The 24,520-nt window shown below is 37.7% G+C and overlaps 1 protein-coding gene across 4 annotated transcripts in view; it reads left to right on the top strand.

Annotated features, from left to right (window-relative positions):
- LOC109085817 (speckle-type POZ protein) overlaps positions 1-22,077 on the top strand; it is a 60,129-nt gene extending 38,052 nt beyond the window's left edge. For all 4 annotated transcript variants that reach the window (XM_042727619.1, XM_042727600.1, XM_042727608.1 and 1 more), the window contains 6 exons: positions 6,253-6,380; positions 12,206-12,383; positions 13,782-13,837; positions 18,617-18,739; positions 19,163-19,305; positions 20,963-22,077. In XM_042727619.1, the coding sequence (XP_042583553.1) occupies positions 6,253-6,380; positions 12,206-12,383; positions 13,782-13,837; positions 18,617-18,739; positions 19,163-19,305; positions 20,963-21,107 (773 nt within the window). In that variant the 3' untranslated portion in view covers positions 21,108-22,077. The remainder of the gene's footprint in view (positions 1-6,252; positions 6,381-12,205; positions 12,384-13,781; positions 13,838-18,616; positions 18,740-19,162; positions 19,306-20,962) is intronic.
- Positions 22,078-24,520: the final 2,443 nt, after the last annotated feature.

The raw sequence follows: 24,520 nt of genomic DNA, 5'->3' as shown, positions 1-24,520 counted from the left end.
TTTCTGTGAAAGTAATAACATTCAACGTGAACTTTCCCCTTGTAATATTAAATTTGAGGCAGGCGGCAGTGTTTTAATTGAGATTTTCTGGGGTCATGGCCTCCAGGCTGTCCTGTTTGATGGGTGCAAGAGGGTTTCAGAGAGTTTGGCCTTCAGTGGCACTGAATTACAGTCACTCAGTTGGAACAACTTCATGCCTGATTTCGCTTTTCTGCCAGTTTTTAAACCAAGTATTATTCATAGTTGGGGGTGTGTGTTTCTGTAAGGTGGTTTTGTTATTCTCATAGGAAAAATATTTCTGATATCCTGGCGTGGATGTTAAAACCTGGTGAATGCGCATTTATAAATGAAATATTGAAAAGATCAATATGCATATGATATGAGTGTGGGTGTGCGTTAGGTCAGTGAACTCTGTAGTTTGCAGGGTCGTGGAGTTTATTGGTATAGAGAAGAAATGTTGCAGTAGAAGTGTGTGTGTTTGGATAGGAGCTTTAGTATACAACTAAACATTCTACTTTTTCTAAACAATTAAAGAATTTTTGCTCTGTAATGTGAAGGTTTTAATGAAATTTTAGTGTGTTCTTTACACAAAGCTATTGTATGGTTTCAGAGGACATGGAATATAGCACACAACATTTTTGATGCTTAAATATTGCTTTTTTGTCTCATTTTAGAGCTTGACGGCTCTAGTCACCTCTTCTGTTATATTGAAAGAATGTAAAGGATATTCACCTTTTGTGCTGGACCAAAAAAAAAAAAAAGATTTGGAAACAAAGTAAATGATGACAGAACTTTAATTTCTGGGTCCTCCTGGAGCTCTCCTCACCAAACATCTGCCCATGTTTATAAGGGACATACAGTAAATGCTTACTCTTATCTTTGTTAACAGTGAACAGTAATTCACTAAAACAGTGTTTTATAGTGCTATACAAACAATAAATTGCACATTAGCATCGAAAGCAAATGTTTTTCAACATGTTTATACAAGCCTGTATTAGATGTTATACAAAAGGTAGCGAGCTCCGTGTGGCCTGTAGAGATGAAACTAAGGTGCGAACAGCAGTCACACTCTCATCTTTTTGAAGAATCTCACATATGGGCAGAGAAACGGGAGCGAAAGAAAAAGAAAAGGGTGCCAGATTGTGGCAGCGAGATGAGATGAGAGGTTGAACAACCCCGTCTCTCATTTTCCAATTTCTCATTTTCTGCACCTTAATGGGTGAGAAGGCTCTCCTTGTGTTTTGCCCCACACTCCCCCCTCTCCTTCCTCTCTTTCCTCCACTCAACGTTCTGTCCATTTAGCGCCCCTCCGGAATTGGGGAGGGGGGTGACGTGCTTGGGGTGTCCCCGGGGACGTGGGAGTGCCGACAGCCACCGTACATTGATGGGGAAAGTTTTTAAAGCAGGACGGAGGATGAAAATATGGCAGCAGAAATTGCTCTATCGGTTCTGGATCATTTAGAATCCAATTTAATCCTGCCCTCCTCCTGGGGGAGAGCGAGATGAACAAGGGGGGAAGGAGGAGGGGAGCAGAGGTAGAGAGAGAGAAATAAAAACAAAGTAAAGTGCTTTAATTAAGAGGGCTGTGAGAAGGCACTGGGACTTTGCAGCATGACTTGTGTTTATGGAGTCAGTCATGGGCTTGAAGAACAAATAGAGGTTCAGAGGAACCTGTTCTTCTCTGAGGATCAGTGATCAGGTTTGACTGACATATGAAACCATTTTCAGGAATATTTCAAATTATGCCACATTATATATCCCTTCAGTTTGTCACAGCAATAAACATCTCTTGCTTTTGTACTTTTGCTAATCAGAAGTTAATTTAATATTAGTTAATTCTTTACAGATTATGAAATAACAATGAACTTTTATACATATACTATCGATTGTTGTTAATGCAACATTCTTCAAATATTAACTGGCAAATTTTACATTTTACTTGAAATATTAAAAGTGAACTTTGTGCAGAAATAAAGATAAACCTAGATTATTAAATGCTGTAAAAGTATTGTTGTTTTATAGGGTCATTTATAGGTATTTTAAATAATGAATAAAAAGTAGAAGCAGGACAGAGAGTGCTGGTGTTAGATGGTCAAGCTTTTGTATAATAAAAGAAAACTAAAATAAATATTTTTGACTTGCTGAGAATTAATTGATATAGATGAATTATTCTGTTTTCAGATCTGTCTTTTTTTATTCATGAACAGGCTTTTTTAGAAATTGAGATGCTGAAGGTCAGAGGCATTGGGCTAATAAAGAAATGAAAGATTCACACAGTTGTAGATTGGTTGGATGTTGGGTAGTGTATAAACTACTCAGTTGATGATCCTTTCACTGCATGCTGTGTGTAGTTATTCAGATGAGACTGCATGCTGGCAGATATTGATTCTGAATGTGCTTTATTGGCTATTGACCGTTTGATGAATATTTACACAACAGAGCTTTACTGCTGTTGCTCTCAGCCCCGTGTGGCCCATAGCTGTTAATTCTCCCATAGATCAACCTTTATAACACTGACGCCTTCACTGTAAACTCACAGAAGGATGAGGATTTCATTTATAGTTTTTCAGCAACATGTGCAGAAGCTAATTGAGACGTGTAGGTCCAACATGCACATTGATAGCTTTTCTTTTGTCTGTTTTATGTAATATTCAAGTTTGTGTCGTTGCTTTTAAGCAACAGCATTTCTTGTCAAAAGTCAATTCAAAATGTCGTACAAGTCACCCGCCACATCTCTGCTAAAAGTATTGCCATTCAGCTGGTGGCAGGTGTTAATTTCATAACCTGCTATTAAACTGTGTCTGTTTTTTTTTGCTCTCATAGTTTTTAGTTTAACAATATGCAGCCGGACGTTTGAGTAAAATAGTCTGGTTCACATTGCAGCTTTCTCCAGCTGAGGGCCAGACATTTTTACAGACCCAATCGAGACAAGCTGATCAGAGCTGATGATTTATCATATCAGGCAGTCAAAGGTGTTTTGCTCTCTGTCTGTTTGTATATGAGTGTCAGAGTTAGAGGACACTAGAGGGTTGTGTTGATGCTGTTGTGAGAATGTCAGTTTACTCACATTGTTGTTCTGACATTGTGCTACTAAACTCTCTATTAATGGCAGAGTGTAAGTCGAAGATGTTTTTGTTGTTGTTGAGATCTCGCTATATTTTCCTTTTTAGTGTCATGTTGCCAGACTTTTGAGTATTCTCGTAAAATCTGTCCACTTTACAGCTTTTTCTGTACAAGATCTGCCTGTATAGACGGTGAAGCGACCATCTAACTAAAAGACCATCTGCTAAAAGATATAATTTGCTTGCTACTAAGTGGTTTGAGTATAATTCTTGGAATTCTTTCAAAGACTGGATGCCATGGTCCTTGCAAATGTTGGCAAATCCAATGAGGAAATCTTCTTCAGAAGAAAAACCTGTGTATCCTGACACCTGAAAATGCATATGTGCAAGCCAAGTGGATTAGAACTTGCTTTTTCAGCCAACTTTTGCTTTGTGTGTGTGTGTGTGCGCAGTACGCATCAGGTCATCCGTGGGCATTCGATGGGTGTTTTGTCTGAGGCTGAGACTACTTGACACCCTAAATGTCTTTCTCGAGGAGTTTGAAATTGTGGTGTTGCAGATTAAAATGGTTTGCCGATGAACTCTGGTCAGTTGATGCATGCCCACAGGAATTCATCTAGTTTTGCTCACTTACAGATGTGTTTAAAATTATGGGCAAACAGAACTTGGCCTTTCGACCTTCCTGGCTTTCTGTATGTGTATGCTTAGTGCATTTGCGATCTGAGTAACCTTCTCTCTTTCTCTCTGAGTGCCAGGACATTAGGCACTGTGCCCCAAAGCCCAGTGCTGGGGCCTGAATATGTATTACCACTGACTGCTCTTTCTATTTCAATGCTTTAACTCTCTCTTCTGCCTCTATATGTGCAAAATCCATCTGTCAGTCCTTTTTATTGGAGCTGTATTCTGTCAGATGTCCTAAAACACACCTCCTCCTTTCTGCTTGTGTATTCGTGTCCACAGAGGCCTGACCCTGGTTGGATGCCAACAGGAACTTGCCCTGCCCTACTGCAGTTGGTTAGTTACTAGACGTCCCCAATGAAAGCACAAATTTAGCCACTGCCCTGATCTGACCCCAGACCTCCTCGAGAGACCAATCAGCGTCTCTCTTCTTTCCACCTCTCTCTCTTTCTCTCTCAGTCTTCCATTATGTGCATCTGTGGTCAAGGGTTATGCTCAAATATCTGAAATGGTATTGTCTTTGGCCTTTTTTGTCATCAAATGACCAGCAAAGCTTATTTCACTTGTAGTGTGTTCATGCCCGTATGGTGTGGGGTTTGAAAATGTATGTTTTGAAATTCTGCTTCTCCTGTTTAATAGGTAAGTAACATGATTTACTGAGGAGTTCTTGATTCTGGGAGGGTTATTTACCCACCGGTCCATCAGCATCTTCTCCAAAGCAGCTGAATCAAACCTGCCATCTGTGAACACTCCTGTCTGTCCAATTCGAGACATCACAACTCATGAGCAATACACGCAGTCCTGGAAGCAATACTTCAGCAGAGGCATAACTTAGACCGATAAATTGGCTGATACTTGACCATTTTGAGATGTATCATTTATGATTGTCTCATAAAATTAAACCTCTTGTTCTCTTGCTATATAAATCTCTAAGATGTGTCAGTTTTCCACTAAACTAAAAGACACCATTTATAATTTGTTTTAATTTAATTTAACAAATAAATTGATGCTTGGACACAAAGTTAATGTATTTATTTAGTTGTGTGACATTTTTGCACATTTCCCAACTCCCCTTATCCCCCAATTCTCAATATTGTAAAATATGTTAATGTAAAATTTTAAAGTGTTAATACATCTAAAATACATTTAAAATATTTAGTGCTACATCTATGTAAAAAAAAAAAAAAAAAACCTGGAGTGGACATCTACTCAATTATCACATTTCAAAATTTATGTTCCTAAAAAGGGCTTTTTTCCCTATATGTCAAATATAGTCATCATAATAGTTAGCATTATATTGGTCATTCTGCTATTGGATACCAGCAGCAGCTATAGCGCAGTTACTGTGACTTAAGTTCTGATTTGAAGGGCCTTCCTGAGGCATGTCTTTGGTTGCCCTTCCAGTGCTCCCCCATTGAGTAGATCTGTATGACTGTCACAGTTAATGCTGTGAACACACAGCCATTTCACACCATGTTAAAACACCTGCACACACACAAACAAACAGCAGCAGATTAACCGGCAATGACTTGAGCCCCAGCTGCGCTCGAGCGACAGAGAAAAGAGGAAAGATGCTTCACTAGAACAAGTGTAACGTTTAGGAAGAGAGGATGTCACACATGATAGAGTGTGCTTGTCACACATGCCCACTATGCAACAAAAGGATCTATTCATTTCTCCTTTTTTCACTCTTCCCCTCTTCCTGTGTCATGCATTTCTCTTCTCTCCCCTTCTGTGTATGAAGGAGAAATCCTCCAGTAGGATTTTTGTCGGCACATTTTGATTCAGCATCACTTTATTGTTCTTCATCCTTCTCTTTCTTGTTCCTTTTTCTTCTTTTTGTTTTTGTTTCTTCACTTTCTTGTCTTGTTGTTTTTCCTTCTCTTGTAGATTCTTCCCTTCTTATTCTTGTTCCTTTTCATCTTCACCTTCTTCCTTTCTCTTCCACTTATTTCCCTTCCCTCTGTTCTCCTTCTTATTCTATCTCTTATTTCTTTTATTATTATTATTATTATTATTTTTTTTTTTCAAAATACCTTCCAGCATTAATTATGAGAACCTGATCCTGCTGGTCAGCTGAAACATCTGCAGTCAAGATGGAGTGAAGGTTTGGACGCAGTAGCTAAAAAAATACAAACACATTCATGGAGGTTTAAGAGGCTTTCAGAGAAACCGCAGGAGAGTGAAAAATCACAGAATAATCAGACTGGTTATAATGCAGAAATTGATGGAGAGCAAGATTATAGACCTTGCCAGATAGGCAGAAAAGCCTCTTAAAGAGTATTTGGATTCAGATTAGTCTGAGATATGTATGAGATGTCTTGCATAGATTGTTTTTGCCTCACTCTAATACTTGACTGAATTAGTGCATGTTCTGTATTGTGGTGAAAGTTCCTTGGATGGGATTTTGTTAACAGCTCATATAATTACAGAGACCTGGAGCAAGGCCGGTGTTCTATGTCCACCTTATCAATTTTGTGCCAATATGATTTATTTTTTTATTTTTGTGCAGAGAGCCAGCGGGCGTATCGCTTCGTACAAGGAAAAGACTGGGGGTTCAAGAAGTTCATAAGGCGAGACTTCCTACTCGATGAGGCCAACGGTCTGCTGCCTGATGACAAATTGACACTCTTCTGTGAGGTAAGTGATCCACGACCAATCATATGCTGCACTTCCTTTCATAGGTTTATGATATACTACTTTTCAAAAGTTTGGAATCTGTAAGTTCTAAAGTCTCATATACTCAACCAGGTTGTATTTTTTTGAGCATTAAAACAGTTGTATTGTGAAGTATTATTAAAATTTCAAATAACTGTTTTCTATTTTAATCTATTTTAAAATAATTAATTCCTGTGATGAATTTTTTAGCAGCCATTACCCTAGTTATTAGTGTCTTCATTCAAATATGCTGATTTGAAGCACAGGAAACATTTCTTATTGTTATCAGTGTTGAAAACAGTTGTACTTCTTAAATATTTTTGTGAAAATAAAGATTTTTTTGATAAACAAAAAGTAAAAAAAAAAGAAGGTAGATCAAAAGTGACAGTAATCCGTCCATGCTAAATAATAGTTTTGATGATCTTACTGACCTCAAACTTTTGAATGGTATTGTAAGTAGGGAAGTTTTATTTTAATTTTTATTTTAATACATGGTTGAATTTTAATACATGGAGTTCTTGTTGTTTAATACATGTGATTTAAGGTAAAACAGTAGATAGATATGAGACCCCAGAATCGCATTGTTTTGAAAGAGATGTTTTTTTTTTTTTTTTTTTTTATAAAGCTGTCTTTAAAATCACCCTCTTTAAAGCATTGCACTATAGTCATAGACATTCAGACGGATGTTTTTAGTTGTAGCGTGTTTTTTTTTTTGTAGTACTGCTACAACTGTTGTTTGTATAATGTGTTAAAAACAATAATAAGAAAAAAGTCTCAAGGTCCTGGTTTTATTCCGCTGCACCCCATCTAGCTGTTTTTGAACACAAGAAAGTGCTTTAAGTAAACACTCCCAAAGAAACATGTCTGATAGGGGTCAGGTGACCCTGAAATCAACTTAATTATACAAGGTTTCCTTAAGACTAATTAGTCTGCTTGTCTTGAAAATGTGTAGTTTTACACATCGTAATCAAGATGGACAAACTTTCTTCTCCCTTCTCCTCCTCCTCCTCCTGCACTCCGCTCTCTTCCTGTGTCTCATTATTATTTCCCAGCATTGCCTCCTCCTATCTTCCTTCTTGCACCATTCTTAACTCAGTTTCTGAGTTAAGGGCCTGACCATACCTTTCCCTCTCTCTCTTTTGTTCTCTCTTGTTTTAAGGAGAGGGGTCCCATTAGAGGTGGACCACTTGGTGTCGTTGTGGCCAGTGAGGTGGAGGGATTTAGAAGGAAAAAGAGGATCTTAATCCTAATTCTGGTTTCTTTTCTAAGCATTTTAAAGATTGATGAAAAATCAGACTAATGACTTGTTAGTTTTAGCTAATGATTCGTTGACTTTGTTAGCTATTTTCTCTCGTCCGACCCACCTTTTACTTTTCTCTTTCCATTTCTCTTTCTATAATTTTGTTCTCTATATTCTCTCTCCTTCACCTGTACTTGCTTTCTCTTTCTTCTTTTTCTTTCTCACCTCCACCTCCTTCGCTCCCTCACTCCACCTCCATCCTCCAGCAGGTAGATTGCTCCTAGTAAATAAATGAGCTCTACACTTCTCTCTCTCCATCTGACAGCAGCCATCTTTCACTCAGTGCAGCCATATGCCACACTGATATCTCTGAGATCCACTACGGCTGCAACATCTGCTGCTGATATATATGTACACACATACACACACACAAAAGTTTAGAAATGGTAGCGAGTTGATGGATCTGGAATAGTTTACTCACCCTCATACTTTTATGTTGCTCTAGCACCTTTTTTGAAGTGTAAAGCCTTAGTCTCCATTCTTTGGAGTTGCATCAAAATGAATACAGTACAGTACATTTCTTCAAAATTTCCCCTTTCAAGATATTTTAATGTTAATTTTCATTGGTAGTCCCTTTGTCAGATGTTATTAGGCATAAAGCTAAAAAAGAAAAATAACCACAATAATGACAAAATTATAAACAATAATATAAAATACAGTTGAATAGCAAATATAATACAAAAAGATAAAAAAGGAGATAGAAAAGATAAAGTATTGATATGGGTTAAGAAAAAATAATAAAGATGATGATATAGAAGCAGCAACATCAGTGTTAATGTTGTTGATTTTGAATTGCCTCATACTTTTAAATAGTACTGTATGTTCCAAAGAGGTTTGAGTGTGACATGAATGTAAAGAAATGGTAATCATTTTCTTTTTTGAGTGAACTGTCACTTTAAGAGAAAGATTCTGTACCTTCAGCATCTGCTATTGTTCCTCTTCACCCTCAAAACACAGAGGGCTCAGCGGCGACGTGATGGAGGGAAGCAGAGGGAGAGGTAGAAGTGCTCAATCATGTTTCATGAAAGTGAAAGAGGATTTGAATGTGTTAGTATTTAACATTTGAAAGTTTCCCTGTAAACATTCACACTACATACTGTATGTGACGAACTGATGCATTGCGACCTTCTGAAAACAACTCAAAATGCATTCATCTTGACCTCAGTGTTGTGATTGTTCCATCTCTACAAAGGGTGTTTTCAAAGTCAGGAATCCCTTTTCATGGATGTATGAGGTCTCTCGACAGACGAGTCAGCTCACACGCATACATTATCGCAGACAGTTCAGTGAGATGAGACGCAGATGCTGGTGTCAGAAGGAGGGAAAGAGAGAATAAGATCAGGTGAAGGAGAAAAAGGGAGGTTTGCGGTCAGGGCCAGACTTGAACAGCTTGAGTGGAAATGATGCGTGTAAAAGCGTATGTGTAGTCGGAAACAGAATGACTGTATAAACACTAACTCACAGACACAAAAGCACAGCTGCTTACAAATAAAGCTTGCCTCTCTGTTTGTCGGTCTCTTTTTTTTTTTTTTTTTTTTAGGATGCATTGAATTAAATTGGACACATAGTTTTGACATCAGATATGCACAGTTTCTGATAGGTGTGGACGTTATGATCGAAATCCCTGTACAAGTAATATTACACAAGGTGGCAACGTATTTTTGAATGCATGTGAGTTGAATTATACAGTTGCACTGTTCCCCAGCAACTGTAATCAACAGGGACTGGTGTGACATGTCAGAACGCACATGTGTTTTCCATTACAATCAATGAAACGTTTAGAGGTTAGAGTGCAGGCTGTTGTTTTCTGCTTGATATCAAAAAAAAAATAAAAAACTGCACTCTGGATAAACGACAGTATGAATCTCTACCAGCTGACATATTTCTACCTCCACATGCTGCTGTATATATTGTCCAGCTGTATTTTGTTTTCAAGAGAAGGGGAAAGGAAGAAATCATGGATTTTAACATCTGCTAGACTATAATAGCTGTGTACACCTGCATCAGCGTGTGCTGATTTTGTTACAACTCTAAATGAGATTGCATAGAAAATTCAGCAATGCTGCATTAATGAGCTAATTAGCTTATTTGATGTAATTAAAAAAAATAAAAATTATATACACTACTTGATACTAGGCCACTGTCAAAACAAACAGACACTTTCTGTCATAATAGCTTTGATAGATTGAGACATGTCTGTCTGTCTGTCTATGTATAGACGGACTCAAATCTGTATTATATCTGTTGTGTTTTTTTTTTTGGGAAATATGTTTAAGGTAATTGAAGTTTAATTGTCTCTTTCATTGGTGTGCAGTGGAGGTGTGGTTGTTAATAAGAGTTGAAGTGAGATGATACAGTGTGGTAATTCTCTAATTAAAGTGTGTGTAAATTACGCACTGCTTGGTTTGATTAATCAATGAATTCATTATGACCTGGACAAGCTCATTAGCATGAGCCTGATGCAGCGCTAGTAGTCAGGACTGCCGCTGTGTATTTATAGATGCAGGAAGTCACCTGGAATTACTGTTCCTCCCTTTTTTCATCTCGTCTCTTCCTCTCTGTCTTGCGTGCCACTAATGAGTGAGTGATGAATGTCCACACATGGGTTTCGCTCAGCGAGTTTGAGTGTGTGTCGCAGGTTCATTAATCAACTTCTGTGGAAGAGAAGCATACACACACACTAGTTTACACCCTCCTCCCTCATTAGTATCTGTGTTTAGATTTCCACACAGTAAACAGCTCAGTCATACTTGAGTCCAGACAGCACAGAGCCGCTCTAGCGCCCATCTCGCACTGCTCATTAAACTGATGAGCTTGACTTTAAAGAAGTGATCCTATTTCTGAGGCTGAAGATAAAGTCTTGTGATTGTAGACAGACAGATAGACAGAATTCCAGTGACTTATACACCAGCCTTAGGAAATATATTTCCCATTCATTTTCTCCATAAAAAATCTTCAATAACTCTTTAATCTTCAATAATAACACTCGGGCCATATGATTTTTTATGAATCATGATATCACAACATTATCAGGAGGCCTTTTTGATCATGGTTTGTATTTTTAAAATGTTTTTATATAAAATAATGAAATGACAGAAATTACATTTAAGACAGCCACCAGTAAATCTCATCAGGCAGAAGAACCATTTGTATCGAGCAGTTCTGTAAATTGGTAAAGACAAAAATTTCATTTTCCTTTATTATTTTATTCTAGCTTGAAGCTCTATGAATGCTGCTTAGCAGGCTTTTCGTTCTCTTGTTGTGACTTTATTCAGTTGTTTTAATAGTGGTTGATGTTGTGGTGGTGTTAGTGCAGGTGTTTTGGTGTTTGTTTCTGTTGTTTTGCTGGTATTGCAGTGTTAAGTGAAGAATTTATGTGTTGTGATGCCCATTACAGCTTGTTAGTTTTAGCTTTATGTACAGCAGAAAGCGTGAACAGGAAGTAGTTATACTTTTTCTGCTCCCCAACCTGTCTTCATCTTGCTCGTTTTCTCGCCCTCTTTCCTTGTTTGTCCCTCTCCTTCTCATCTGCTGTCTTTCTCGGTTTTCCTTCAGGGGAAAGTCTGCTCCTCCATTAAGAACATACAAGGGTCCTTGACATTTAATTTCCTGTTTGTGGTGCTCTTTTACCCTCTTCCTGTGTGTCATACTCAATCTCATTCTCACTCCCTTTCACTTTTCTTTTGTGTCATTTCACTCTTGTCAGCTCATAATCCCTGATTTTACCTCAGACGCTTCACCTTTGAGCATTTTTGAGATCATTTTGCAGAGAAATTTACATTAACAGACTTTTCAAATTTGAAATGAACATTCGGTTCTTGTCTTATGATGCTGTACAGGTAGACGGCTCACAGGTTCTTGAAATACCTTCAGTCTTGAGGTTTGTCTGTGAGGAGTTTTGCTCATTAAAGAAATGTGCCTTATATGGCAATTAACTTGGTGTGAGAACCTGTGGCATTTCAGCATGTTTGTGTGACTCCTGGAGTGAGATAAATGAACCTACTTACGTCTGCGGGAACAGGTGGCCAAGTCAGCATGGTGGCCCGCCACACAAACATACACACGCTCACACACAGAGACCAGTAACAAATTGAGGCAATTTGTGTAAATTAAGAGATAACTAGACGGCTGCCCTTGTTGAACAGTCGTTGTAGTGTCCCCCCTGAGCCACTGTGATCAGGAGCTACCATATTGGCTCACATATGGATGTCCTTAAATGTGTCTTTAAAATAAACATAAAAGTTAACCTAGTACCGTGAATCTGGTGTCTTTAAAGTTTGGTTGGCTTATGTGTGTGTGTGTGTGTTTAATGGCCATTACTATAAGCGGGGTGTGTAATAGCTGATTTAATCCATAATGTATGTAATTATAACAGTGCAAATGTGTGTTTTATAATAAAAAAATCTTTTATTTTATTATTATTATTATTATTTACTCAACATTTACTTTTCACAAATTTTCATGCACAGCACTGATTTGGATTTGCTTTTTGCTTTTGTGTGTTTAGGTGAGTGTGGTGCAGGACTCTGTGAACATCTCGGGTCAGAACACCATGAACATGGTGAAGGTTCCTGACTGCCGGCTGGCAGATGAACTGGGAGGACTGTGGGAACATTCCAGATTCACGGACTGCTCGCTGTGTGTCGCCGGGCAGGAGTTTCAGGCACACAAAGCCATACTGGCAGGTAAAGTGAGAAAAACACACACCTGTATGCATTTTCACATATGCCGAGATTACAAAAAATCACAACAAATTCACATAAAAAAAAATTCCATTGACAAGTTTATTTGTACATTTTTAAAATTGTTGAAACCGTGTCACTAAATAAATCTCCCTCCGTCTACTTTCTCTGTGTCTGTGTTCAAAACCAAAGACAGCTGTCTTATTGCTCAGTCAATCAATCACTTAGCAGACAGCTTTTTAGTAAAGAGCCACCTTTTAAGGAACCTGGTTTTAACATTTCAAGAACAAATACATGTGAGCTTTAAAGATAACCTAGTCAATATTTAATGCAGTGCCGTTATCTTGTTAAAAATGAATCATAAGTTGGAAATGTAAATGTATAAACTATTTCACTGTTTTCAACAGTGAGAAGTGAACTCAACAGTGAGCTCTGTCAGACATATAACTACCGCCCCACACGCGCAGGATTGTGGGATATCATAGGCAGCGAAAGAAGCATCTGTGCTTCCTTCAAAAATCGACCAGACAGAGGTATCTTAGACATGATGTTAGTTAATATTTGCATACCTTCCTAGCAATGTATTCTGCCTGAGAGGGCAGGATTTTTCAGGTTTCAGAAGCAGCTTCTCTCTCTCTCCCGCTGTCGCTCATGGTGAGGCGGGATTCCTCGTTATCTGGCTGTACCTAGTAGTGCTCATTAATCGCCGTGGAGACGGAGCTGATCGGCTGGTGTCTGAGCTGTGATTAGACTGTATGTGTGTGTGTGTGAGGGAGAGAATGTGCCAGACTTCACACACTCCTTTAAACAAGTTAAAGTTGCCCTAGACAGATCTGACTCCATATTCTGACTTAACAGAGAGTGTGAGGTCTGAGCCGCCATCATCCCCTGGGTTAATCAGACAAATGGATCGCCAGTTGCACCAAGGCACACGTTGCCTGAGGAACTGTTAGATGCTTCGCTTTTGATGTTGATCACTGAAACATTTCCTCAGAATCTTTGTTCACCATCCCTCTTATGATTTAACAAAAAAGCACTTTACAAATAAATTGAATTGATTACATCATTTGCCAAGCTTCATGAAAGAAGTACTTTCCTTATATAAAAGAGTAGACAGAATTGTAGCTTTCCTTTTCAGGTTTTTATAGTTGTTTTTTTTTTTTTTTTTTTTGCTTCATATCAAAGTTTGTAATTTTGTGATTTATCTCAGAGCTTGTTGAGCTGGTTCATGGCATGAACTCTTTTTCAAAGAACATTTTGAAATTGCCTTTGGAGAACATGAATGGGAAAAATACTTTAGGAAACAAGGCTACTGAAAAAGTGTCCTGTCGCCGTTTCACTCTATTATAATTACCAGATTTTTGTTGTGTATTAAAAACTCTTTCTCTTTCACTTTCACAGCACGCTCCCCAGTATTCAGTGCTATGTTTGAACACGAGATGGAGGAGAGTAAAAAGGTGAGGTTTAATTATTTTTATTTTTCTTCCCTTCTATCTCACATTTTGTCTCATACTTCAGAAGCAGTGATACAACTCCCATCCGTTTAGACCGTCACAATCACAGAGGCCCTCACACCATTTATGTTCATGCACAGCCTGTTGTTTTTCATGCAAGTGTTTTCCTGTCTGCAGTGTTTATTAGTTTCTAAGTATATTAGCTATCTCCCAGTAGGACTCAAATCCATCCTACCTGTCAGCGGCCTAATTTTCAGTCCAGCTGTGTGTTTGGTCTAATACCCCTGCATTTACAGAATTGCTCAACTGTACCATCTTCCTGCTTGTTTTCAATAGCTGATCATAAATCACTATTTGCCATTTTTCTTGCATGGCTTTTTAATATGGCAGTTGTGTTAGGCCTGATATATAATCAGAGCAGTGGAGTTTGTTCATAGAAGCGTTAAAGATTGCGTGTGTTAAATCGAGAGGGCTGCACGTCTATTTAAATGAGGACTGAAGACAGTATGTTATTTTTAGGACTGTAAAAGATAACACTTGCAATTAGTGAAATATTTCATACCATTTATTTAATTTGACATTCATTTTTGTAATGTAATCCATGTAATGAACTCAATTCTTGCACCTTAAAAGGAACTGAATGCATTAACTACAAAAAAAAAGGAATTAGTGGAATATATTTTATATATTTGCAGCAGTGTTGTTATAGGTAATAACAATTGTTAAAACTAATAATATCGTTTTTGTTCATTAAAATAAAGCTGTAATAAATAATAAAATACAAATTTTAGATAAAAAAGGTAAATCATAAATGTTGCATTGACAACTATCTACAAATAGGTTTGAAATACAAAAATGTACTCAAAAAAAAAAATAGAACTTAAAATAAATTAGATCCACAAGTAAATATAAAAAAATGGAAAAAGCACATTGAAAATATAAAAATGTAACTAATTCAAAATATTAAGAACTCCAATATTATATAAATAATACTAAAATGACACTTATTTGCATTGATTGCCGCTTACACTTCCCCTAACACACTTCCTGTTCTTCCTCTTATCATCATCAGTGATAGTCCCATGCTTCACCATCTGCTGATCCAGTATTCCTCTGTCTCTCTCCTCCTGTTGTATACCCCCTTTCCCAGAGTTTCATCATGCACTGTTTTTTGGGACAGGATGTGCTTGCGTTTGGGGTTTGTGGAGCAGTGAGATTTCCTGTTGTTCCTTTTACTTCTGTGGCTTTTTAGTTTTGTAAAGATCCATGCAAATGTGTGAGGCTTAATTTAGTGTTGAGAGAGAGTGTGTGTGCTTAATAGATAAATGATGGGATCTGGGGCTCAGTTTGTGCATAAGCATGTGTAAAAGCGAGTGTGGCCACATGTACGTGTCAGTGTGTGTGTCAGGCTTAGATGATGGATGCGTCTCAGTGATTTGGCTGCGATGTCTGTAGAATATTGATGGATTTGATGTTCCAACAGAGAAAATCTAAAGAGAATTAAGAGGAAATGTCTCATCAGAGAGAGAGAGAGAGTTGAGTTGCCTGTTACATCTAAAAAAATAAAATAAAATAAAAACAGACTTCTGAAAACCTGCTCATGAACTACAGTGATTTTTCACACTGGAGCTTCTGGTGTGGACCGGAGTGCTTTTGATGTTTTTTTTTGTTTTGTTTTGTTTTTTTGTGGTGTGGAGATGTTTTAGGTACCAAGAAAACTCAGTGGAAAGCCTGCATTCTTCATCACTTGCGATGCCTCCATAGCAGACATCATGTCAAAAGGACTGTTTTGTCCATACAATGAAAATCACTGAGGACCGAAACTGCAAATAATATTGAACATCTTTGACTTTCAATATATGGACAGAAAAAAAATAAACTCTTCTTGTGTTCCACAGAAGTCAAATACACTCACTAATACACCTACACTCACTAAGGTTGCATTTCTTTGATTAAAAATACAGTTAAACTGTAATATTGTAAAAGTATTAAATTGTTATAATTTAATAATGTTTTCTATTTAAATATATTGTAAAATGGAATTTATTCCTTTTATAGCAAAGCTGAATTTTCAGCAGTCATTATTCCAATCTTCAGTGTCACATGACATATAATTATTAATGAAAACAGTTGTGCTGCTTAATATTTTCATGGAAACTGATATTTTGGGGGGATTCTTTGGATAGAAAGTTTAAAAGTGGCATTTATTTGAAATATAAATATTTTGCAACATTATAAATATTTACTGTTGCAGTTGATCAATTTAACATGTCCTTGCTGAATAAAATTATTAATTTCTTAAAATCTTACTGACTTGGATGGTAATGTTTGGAATTATATGATAATGAGTGAGTTTTCGGTAATACTTTAAACGACTGAACACAAGTTTTCCCTCAATAAACTCCTAGTTTGCTGCTTATTGATAGTAAGTTAGGTAGTTGTTGTAGTAGTTAGGTTTAGGTATGGGGTAGGGTCATGCAGAATAAGACATTAATATGTGTGTTATAAGTACTAATAAACAGCCGATATGCTTGTAAAATGCATACTAATAAGCAACTAATGAATAGTGAACTAGTGAATAGTGTTCCTCAATCTAAAGAGTTGTCAAATTTTCATGTTTGGCAACCTGTACTTGTGTAGTTTTGGTCATAGATTTGAATAAGCAAAAGCATCACCACAAACTTGAATTTTCTTCGTGACTGAGCCTCTTCAGTTTCACCCAGTTAACTTTAGGCTACATAGACTTTTATTTTCTGTAATAGCCTTTAATAAATAGTTCTGTTTGCTTTTGAGTGAACTTTTTCAGTTGACCTTGCTGTGTCTCTGTGTCTGTGGGTGGGGTGGATTTCTTAACAGTTGCTGCATTAATTGGTTTAGCTGTGATGGACGGGCCGGGACGGAAAAGCCTTTGTTACCAGCACGACAATCAACAAAGCGCTTGTGCTCCAGCAGCCTTGGGCAGAAGAGAGAAACTCTCACAGCACTCATTCTGGAACATTGATCAGGGCAGGAACAGAAAGGGAATGAGGCTTTCTGAGCTAGACATTAATGTGCTTTTTTGAGTCCTTTTTGTGTGTGCATATGCTCTCATACGGTGGAGGTCAGTGGCCGTGTGAGTTTGGTGTAGGGCAGTGGTGTATAAAGTACCTGAAAGCCATACTCAAGTAAAATTACAGATATCTTGCCAGAAAATTAGTTTGGTAGAAGTTGAAGTCATCGTTTAGAATATTACTTGAGTAAAAGTCTTAAAGTATGTGATATTTATTGTACTTAAGTATGAAAAGTATTTTTTTAATCTTAAATGTATTGAAAGTAAAAGTGCAAGTAAATGGAAAAGAAGCAAACAAATATATATGAAAATGCTCATGCGCAGCTTGAGTACCAAAATTGTGTTTTGAATTTATTGAAAGTTTATGTGATATTAATCTGAAATGGGATTTAGATGTGTTTACACAGTTAAATGTATCTCGGATGGGACATGGATGCATTTAAACTGCAGTTACAGATGCATAAATAAGCCTAATGTTTTGTTTTTAGCATAAAATGTTGAATACTGATATTTGAAATTATTTAAAACATTAAAAAAAAAACATCGAAATGTGAATTTAAAACCGCCAGTAGGTGGCAGCAAGTGACTGTTAGTGAGTGAGTCATTGGGATTCAACCGATTCATTCAAAAACGGCTGATTCATTCAGAAACAAAGCATTTGACCGTGTTAATGAGTGATCACTGAATCATTTTTATCAACCAGTTCCTTCAAAAAACTGATTAATTCAATAAGTAAACACCGTCCATTGCTCAGAGACGCAAAACAGTGCTGTGATCTTCGTTTGAAACTATTTTCGTTGGCAAAATGGAGCAAAAACAAGCAATAATATGTCTAAAATGTAAATCACTTATTGCTTTACTGAACATTTATAAAATTATTATTTAATGTTTATGCTGATATCTGCAGTAAAACGGTGCTCTTTGCATGATATAGATTGTTAACCATGTTAAATTATGTAAATCATTATAAGCGTGTATTGTCTCTGTGTGTGATTTGGTGATAACACTTACCATATTATCACAGATGATTCAACTTCAGTGGAAAATGAATCATCCGCTGTTCTGCACGCACTTGTTTGCACATGAGCAAAGGTGTTTTTAGGAGTCTAACTTGCAGACGCCAGACCACTGATTCATCAAACCTGCTTTCCTGCAGTCCGTGTTCTTCTGCCTTCTTACTATTTTGTAGTAAGTAACGAATATACTTTGGGGAAATGTATCGGAGTAAAAGTATAAATTTTAATTAGGAAATGTAGTGAAGTAAAAGTAAAAGTTGGCTGAAATATAAAAACTCAAGCAAAGTACAGATACTCTCAAAAAATACTTAAGTACTGTAACAAAGTATTATTACTTTGTTACATTACACCACTGGTGTAGGGTGCTGAAGGGACACCGCAGGAGCTCATGAGAGGAAAGGCCAGACTCTGACACAATTACACGTTATGCTTTTACAGCAGTTTCAACAACCTGAACTGCATCAGTTCCAATTACATCACATTTTAACACCTCCAGAAGCGCAGTCAGTTGACTTTGTCTAATAATAATACTTCACTTTGGGTTCATCCATCAAGTTCCAAACATAGTTTGCCTCTGCGTTTTAGGTAAAACGTTGTTGATTAGCACATGTGTAAAGAGAGTCTGTGGAATTTGAGGAGTCTTGGGGGTTTTCTGACCTGACGTTCTATGAGACTGACTGTGTGATTGACAGGGTCCTGATGTGATTTGTTGTCTAGAACCGAGTTGAGATAAACGACGTGGAGGCTGAGGTCTTTAAAGAGATGATGTTCTTCATCTACACGGGCAAAGCACCCAACCTGGACAAGATGGCTGATGACCTGCTCGCTGCTGCTGACAAGGTGAGTAATGCTCGCACACAAGCACCACATTCAGCTGAATACATGCCAAACAGCATTTCTTCTTCTCATCTAAGAACAAAAATGTGTGTGTGTATATATATATATATATTTATATATATATACAATTTTTTTTGTCTTTTTGTATTAAATGTCAATGTATTTGACATTTAGTGACAACATATTTTTTTTTGTTGTTCTTCTTCACACTATTGCATTCAAATTACATTTATTTTCTTGGCAGACACGCCAACAAAAAATGACCAGAATGTACATGTGTCGTAAGCTTCAGCAGCTAGCAAAAATGCTAATCACATTTTAAAACAGAGCCAATATCTGCCAACAGCAATGCAACATCCGCTTTGTTTTGACAACACAAGCTCACAGACACACATTTTTACTGAAGTGCAATCTCTCTGTCTTTAGTATGCTCTAGAGCGGCTGAAGGTGATGTGTGAAGATGCTTTGTGCACCAGTCTGTCTGTGGAAAACGCAGCAGAGATTCTGATCTTGGCCGACCTGCACAGCGCTGACCAGCTGAAGACACAGGCTGTCGACTTCATCAACTAGTGAGTGGTCAAGCTAGTAGTTCAGATTTTACTTGCCCCACCCCCCAAAAAATAAAATAAATAAAATAATAAAATACAATAGATAGATAGATTTTATTTTACTAGCTTGTTCAGTCTCTTTGCAGCAGCTTTATTGGACGGTGTAATTTTGAGTTCATTTCGTGGTTGGCAGTAACTTGGCTGGCATTAAACTGGACTGTGGCCATCTCATTTCAGCTCTCTCTTTCCCCATCTCTATACAAAACACCCACCGCCACAACAACAGCAGAGACAGAGGGAGATCAATAACAATAATAAACATGCACACCAGCACCCCCTCCCAAACTGATTCGTCCTCTCTGCCCTTCTTTTCCTGCACTCATTTTTGCTGCTTATGTTATTGGTTTATGTGCTCATCTTTCTCTTCTCAAATGGTTTTATTCCTGCACATAGGAGTCTAGTGTCAGAGTGCAGCAGTTTTCCCACAGCGCCAGACTCTGTCCAGCCATCACAGGACAATGACTGCTAGCGGGAGTATCCCCACTGCTCAGAAAAAAGAGAGAAATTTTACAAATTAAAAAGGTCAAAACAATACAATGAAAATAGAGAAGTTTTCTATTGAGTTGTCCTTGGTTTTTGAATACAGTAGCAAACATGCAGCATGGCCATTGTAGTCCAGAACCAATGACTCTTATGGTCTGGTTGTTTTTCGGTTCCACATACAAATGTGTGTGAACTTTTTAATTTAAATAAAAGCCTGTCCAACATACAGCACACAGGGTTTTGGTTCTATAAACGACATTTCATACAGTGCTTAATCTTGTTTGGTTAAAAATAAAAAGTACTTTGCACCAAATCACACAAAGTAATTGCTGTGCATCTTCACAAAAACTGAGAAACGCGAAACCAAACAAGAAAATGCACAAAGACTTCTAGAAAATATTTTCGGGAGATGTTTCTAATTGATTGCTTTTGATATTGAATATTTAATAGTGCATGCTTGTTTCCATGTTCAAATGTGTTACCTTTGCTGTTATCTTACATCAGTTTACTGAGGCACAAGTCATAGTTAATAACTTGTTAATAGCAAGAATTGGACCTTAAAAATGTTATGATGTCCAAATTCATTCGAGTCATCATTTAAAATAATTGATTTTAGTTTTCAGTGTTTATTTTTAATTTATTTAGACTAAAAAATTGTGTTAGTTATGACAGGTTATCAGCCAGGACATTATCATTATCATTTAATCATTTAATGTTATCATTTATAAACACAAGCCTTTTCATACATATACAAGCTGTTTTTGCTTCTCCCCCACCTCCCCCTTGTTTACGTCCAAGTTATTTTGGAAAGCTTGTGTTTGTAACCTGTTCTTTGTGGATGGTTGACCGTTCGGTGACCTTTTGGTGTTGGGGAAAGTAGACCGGGCATCTGCCCTCAAGGCCTGCTGTCGACACTGCGAGCAAATGCTGCAATTAATGCCAAGTGTTTGGGGGCAACAGTATAGTGGGGTTAGGGGGAGGTCAGCGTCTCACACACAAACACACTCTGGGTAAATGTCGTTAAAGGCCATTTTTTGGTGTGCGTGATAGTGCAGTGCGAGTGCCCTCGGGGTGCTGAGCTCAGCGAAGAGGATTGTGCTCTCAATGTGTCTCTCTTTCTTTCTCTCCCTCCTAGCCATGCGTCTGATGTGATGGAGACCTCAGGGTGGAAGTCAATGGTGGCGTCCCATCCTCACCTGGTTGCAGAGGCGTATCGTTCCCTGGCCTCCGCCCAGTGCCCTTTCCTGGGCCCTCCTCGCAAACGCCTCAAACAGTCTTAGTGCTGTCCCTTACCGTTACCTAACCCGCACACCTACATACACTCACACAACTGCCTACAAAGGGGGGGGGCGAGCGCTATTTTAGATTCACACCCGCCCACCAAGCTCTGTCCCTTTAGATGCCTAAACCAGCTGTTGACCTGCCCCTCCCTTCACGTTATCCGGACAGACCCCTCTGCTGCCCTACCGTCGGGTTTCTCAGTGTTGGGGAGAGTGGAGGCTGCCACAGGTTGAACCCTGCCCAAAAACGTGGCCAATCTCTGCACTAGTCCGGCCATCTATCCCAGAGTTTCTGTGATTCTGTTGGACCATGGATTCTTGAGCATGGGCGGATGGATCAAGGTTGAGCTTTTGGTTGGGCAGTTAAATGTGAGATGGATTAAGGCTGGACTTTTTACATAACTCTTTCCACTGGCACTACTGTGTGCTCTCCTTCACTGTGTGAACCGGTTCTCCATCTCCGCTTCATCCCTCCCGATAGACCGATAGACATTCGCCTTTACAGTCATGGATGGAGGGATTTTTCTCTGAACAGGAATAGAGGACAAACTCTGTTATTGTTGAACTCATCAGTAGGTAGCATGTGTCTTCGTAATGACGACATCAGCGTTCAGTAGATTCCTGTGTGACTTTATGAATCCTGTGTGACAACAAACAGCTTTTTCCAGAACTGTCCACTGTTTCTTGAGAAATTTAAACAGGACTTGCCATGAACTTTTACTTACAACCCATAAGCTAACCTGGCTTCCAAATGGAGAAGTTCAGATGGTCTTGGTTTGGTCTCATTTTACAGGGCGAATAAATTGACAAATCCAATGAGGAGAGTAAAACTGGGGAAATGCTTATTAATTTTTTTTATTTTTATTTTTATTTTTCCTTGTGATGTTCATTTGGGATTTTTCCTCCTTGTAGCACTTGTGTATTTGAATCCAGGCTTTCTGTATGAAAAAAAAGCCCCAAAAAACACAAACATGTCTGCATTTGTGTTTTTCTTTTTCTTTTTGTAACAAGTAATTGTGGGAATTTTACAATGTAAAGAATGAGAATTGGCTATATATATATATATATATATATATATATATATAATTAAATAAAAGCCTGTCCGACTGACAGCATACAAGGTTTTTGCTTCCATAAAAAGAACTTCATATGTGGTTTAATCTTGTTTGTAAAAAAAAAAAAAAAAAGCACCAAATCTCAATTAAGTTCTGTTTATGCTCACAAAAATTGGTAGACAAGTAACCAGATTTCTATTACCAATAGAAAATGATTTGGCATAGTGGATGGTTCTAAGTGCTAAAAAGGCTTTCTTTTTTAGCACTTAGAACCATCATATTTATATATATATATAATACTAAGATTGTTACTAAGTTGTATTAAGTACAACTTAAAGGGATAGCTTGCCCAAAAATGAAAGTAGGCATGATTTGCTCTCCCTCAAGTTTTCCCAAACCTGTATGAGTTTCTTTCTTCTGCTGAAAACTAAAGATATTTTGAAGAATTTTGGTAAACAAACAGTTGACAGTAGCCCTTGACTTACATGGTATGACAGAAAATACTATGGAAGACGATGGCTACCATCAACAGTTTGGTTACCAGCATTCTTCAAAATATCTTCTTTTGTTTTCAGCAGAAAGAATGAAATTCATACAGGTTTGGGAAAACTTGAGGGAGAGCAAATTATGCATATTTTCATTTCAGGGTGAATTTTTCCATTAAAGGCTTATTAACCTGACATACAATTTTACTAATGAGTTGTCCAGGCACTACAACGCAGGTCTTAGGCTGCATTTACACTGCAGGTCTTGATGCCCAAATCCGATTTTCTTGACTATATCCGATTTTTTTTGACGACCCGCCCTACATCATCTTTTAAAAAGTGACCCGTATCCGATTTTTGCATTTACACTATACACTGCTGAAACTACCAAACGTAGACGTTCTGACTCGGAAAAAAAGGAAGTAAAACAGCACGAAATACAATGGATGCAGATGCAAATAAAATTATACAGTGTTTTGCTTTCCATAATATATTGAAAAGTCAACAAAAAAAAAATCAGCAAAACATTGGTCTCGTACGGCGGGAAGAAAAAAAGCGCTTAAACCGTGCCTCCCCATATCTCGTGAAATGTCTTCAAACTTATTTATTTCTGTAACAACCCTGCATTTTTGCCTGCACTGTCTCTTCGCCCCAAAGACTTAAAAGACATGAAACATCCGCATTGCTCCACTGTGTGTATCCTTCGTCCTCTATCACGCCTATAATAAGTCATGTGATCTCAGTTGGTGGCGTCCACCTGAGTTGACGTCACTTTTTTAATGACGTACGACTCGCATTTACTGGGGAATATCCGATTTGTCTGCTTACATGGCACACACAAATGCACGTATCCGATTCATATCCGATTTATTACCACATATGAATGAGGCCTGAATCCGATCTGAGAAAATCGGAATCCATGCGGTTTTTTCCTGCTTACACGTTCACCGGTCATATCCGATCTGTGCCACATGAGAGGAAAAAATCGGAATTGGGTCACTTGAACCATGCAGTGTAAATGGGGTCTTAGTCTCTTTGCAGAAAGTCATACTTCTTTACTACTTTTTCAGTATGTGTACTTTGTTATATTCATATGCACTTTATTTATGAAATACTCCAATGATTTATTATGCTGCCAAACACGTAGCATACAGCAGGACACACTGAGTGGCAAACTGTATCCTGCAATGCAGTGCTCTCAACTTGACCTTCCATTTCCACGTGTGACTAGTGGGCCGTAAGTAATATCACTTGTGATTAACATTTTCCTCTTGGCTCATTTTGATCAGACTTCCAAAAATGACCCTTTTTTAACACCAAAAGTTGGATTTAAAAAAGCTAAATAGCATTTATTCATAGGTTCACAGATGTCATTTGCCAGAATCTATTTGTTAGTATGTGTGTGTGTGTGTGTGTGTGTGTGTGTTTACCATAACATAATCTGTACTGATTCACCTATAGTACTATACTATACACTTTTCTACTATTAGCAAATCAGAATTCATTAAGTGGCATCCTTCTGCTTAAAGATATAAGGCTCGTTCACACCAAAAATGATAACTTTAAAGATAACTGTAACTAACGATAACTGTATTATTGTCCACGTCAATGGACGATAGCATGCTGATTCATGTATTGCAGTTATGTTGTCTAGTGCTTTAACAGCTCTTTAGAGTTGAGTGGATTCTGTTTGGCTGTCAGTGTTTTTATCATTCATCAGCTGGAAAAACATTCTGAAAGTGGTTCCAACAGTATTGTTTCTCATTGTCGTTATCAGTTTACCTGTGATATAGATTTCTTATTGTAACTGAACCAATATTAAAAACGTAGAGTTATTGTCATCTTACTTGGTGTGAACAGGCCTATAGTTCTT

The sequence above is a fragment of the Cyprinus carpio genome, chromosome A3 (genome assembly GCF_018340385.1).
Source record: "Cyprinus carpio isolate SPL01 chromosome A3, ASM1834038v1, whole genome shotgun sequence".
Taxonomy (NCBI): domain Eukaryota; kingdom Metazoa; phylum Chordata; class Actinopteri; order Cypriniformes; family Cyprinidae; genus Cyprinus; species Cyprinus carpio.
Note: the sequence above shows the minus strand (reverse complement) of the source record. Positions and strands in the feature narration are given on the sequence as shown.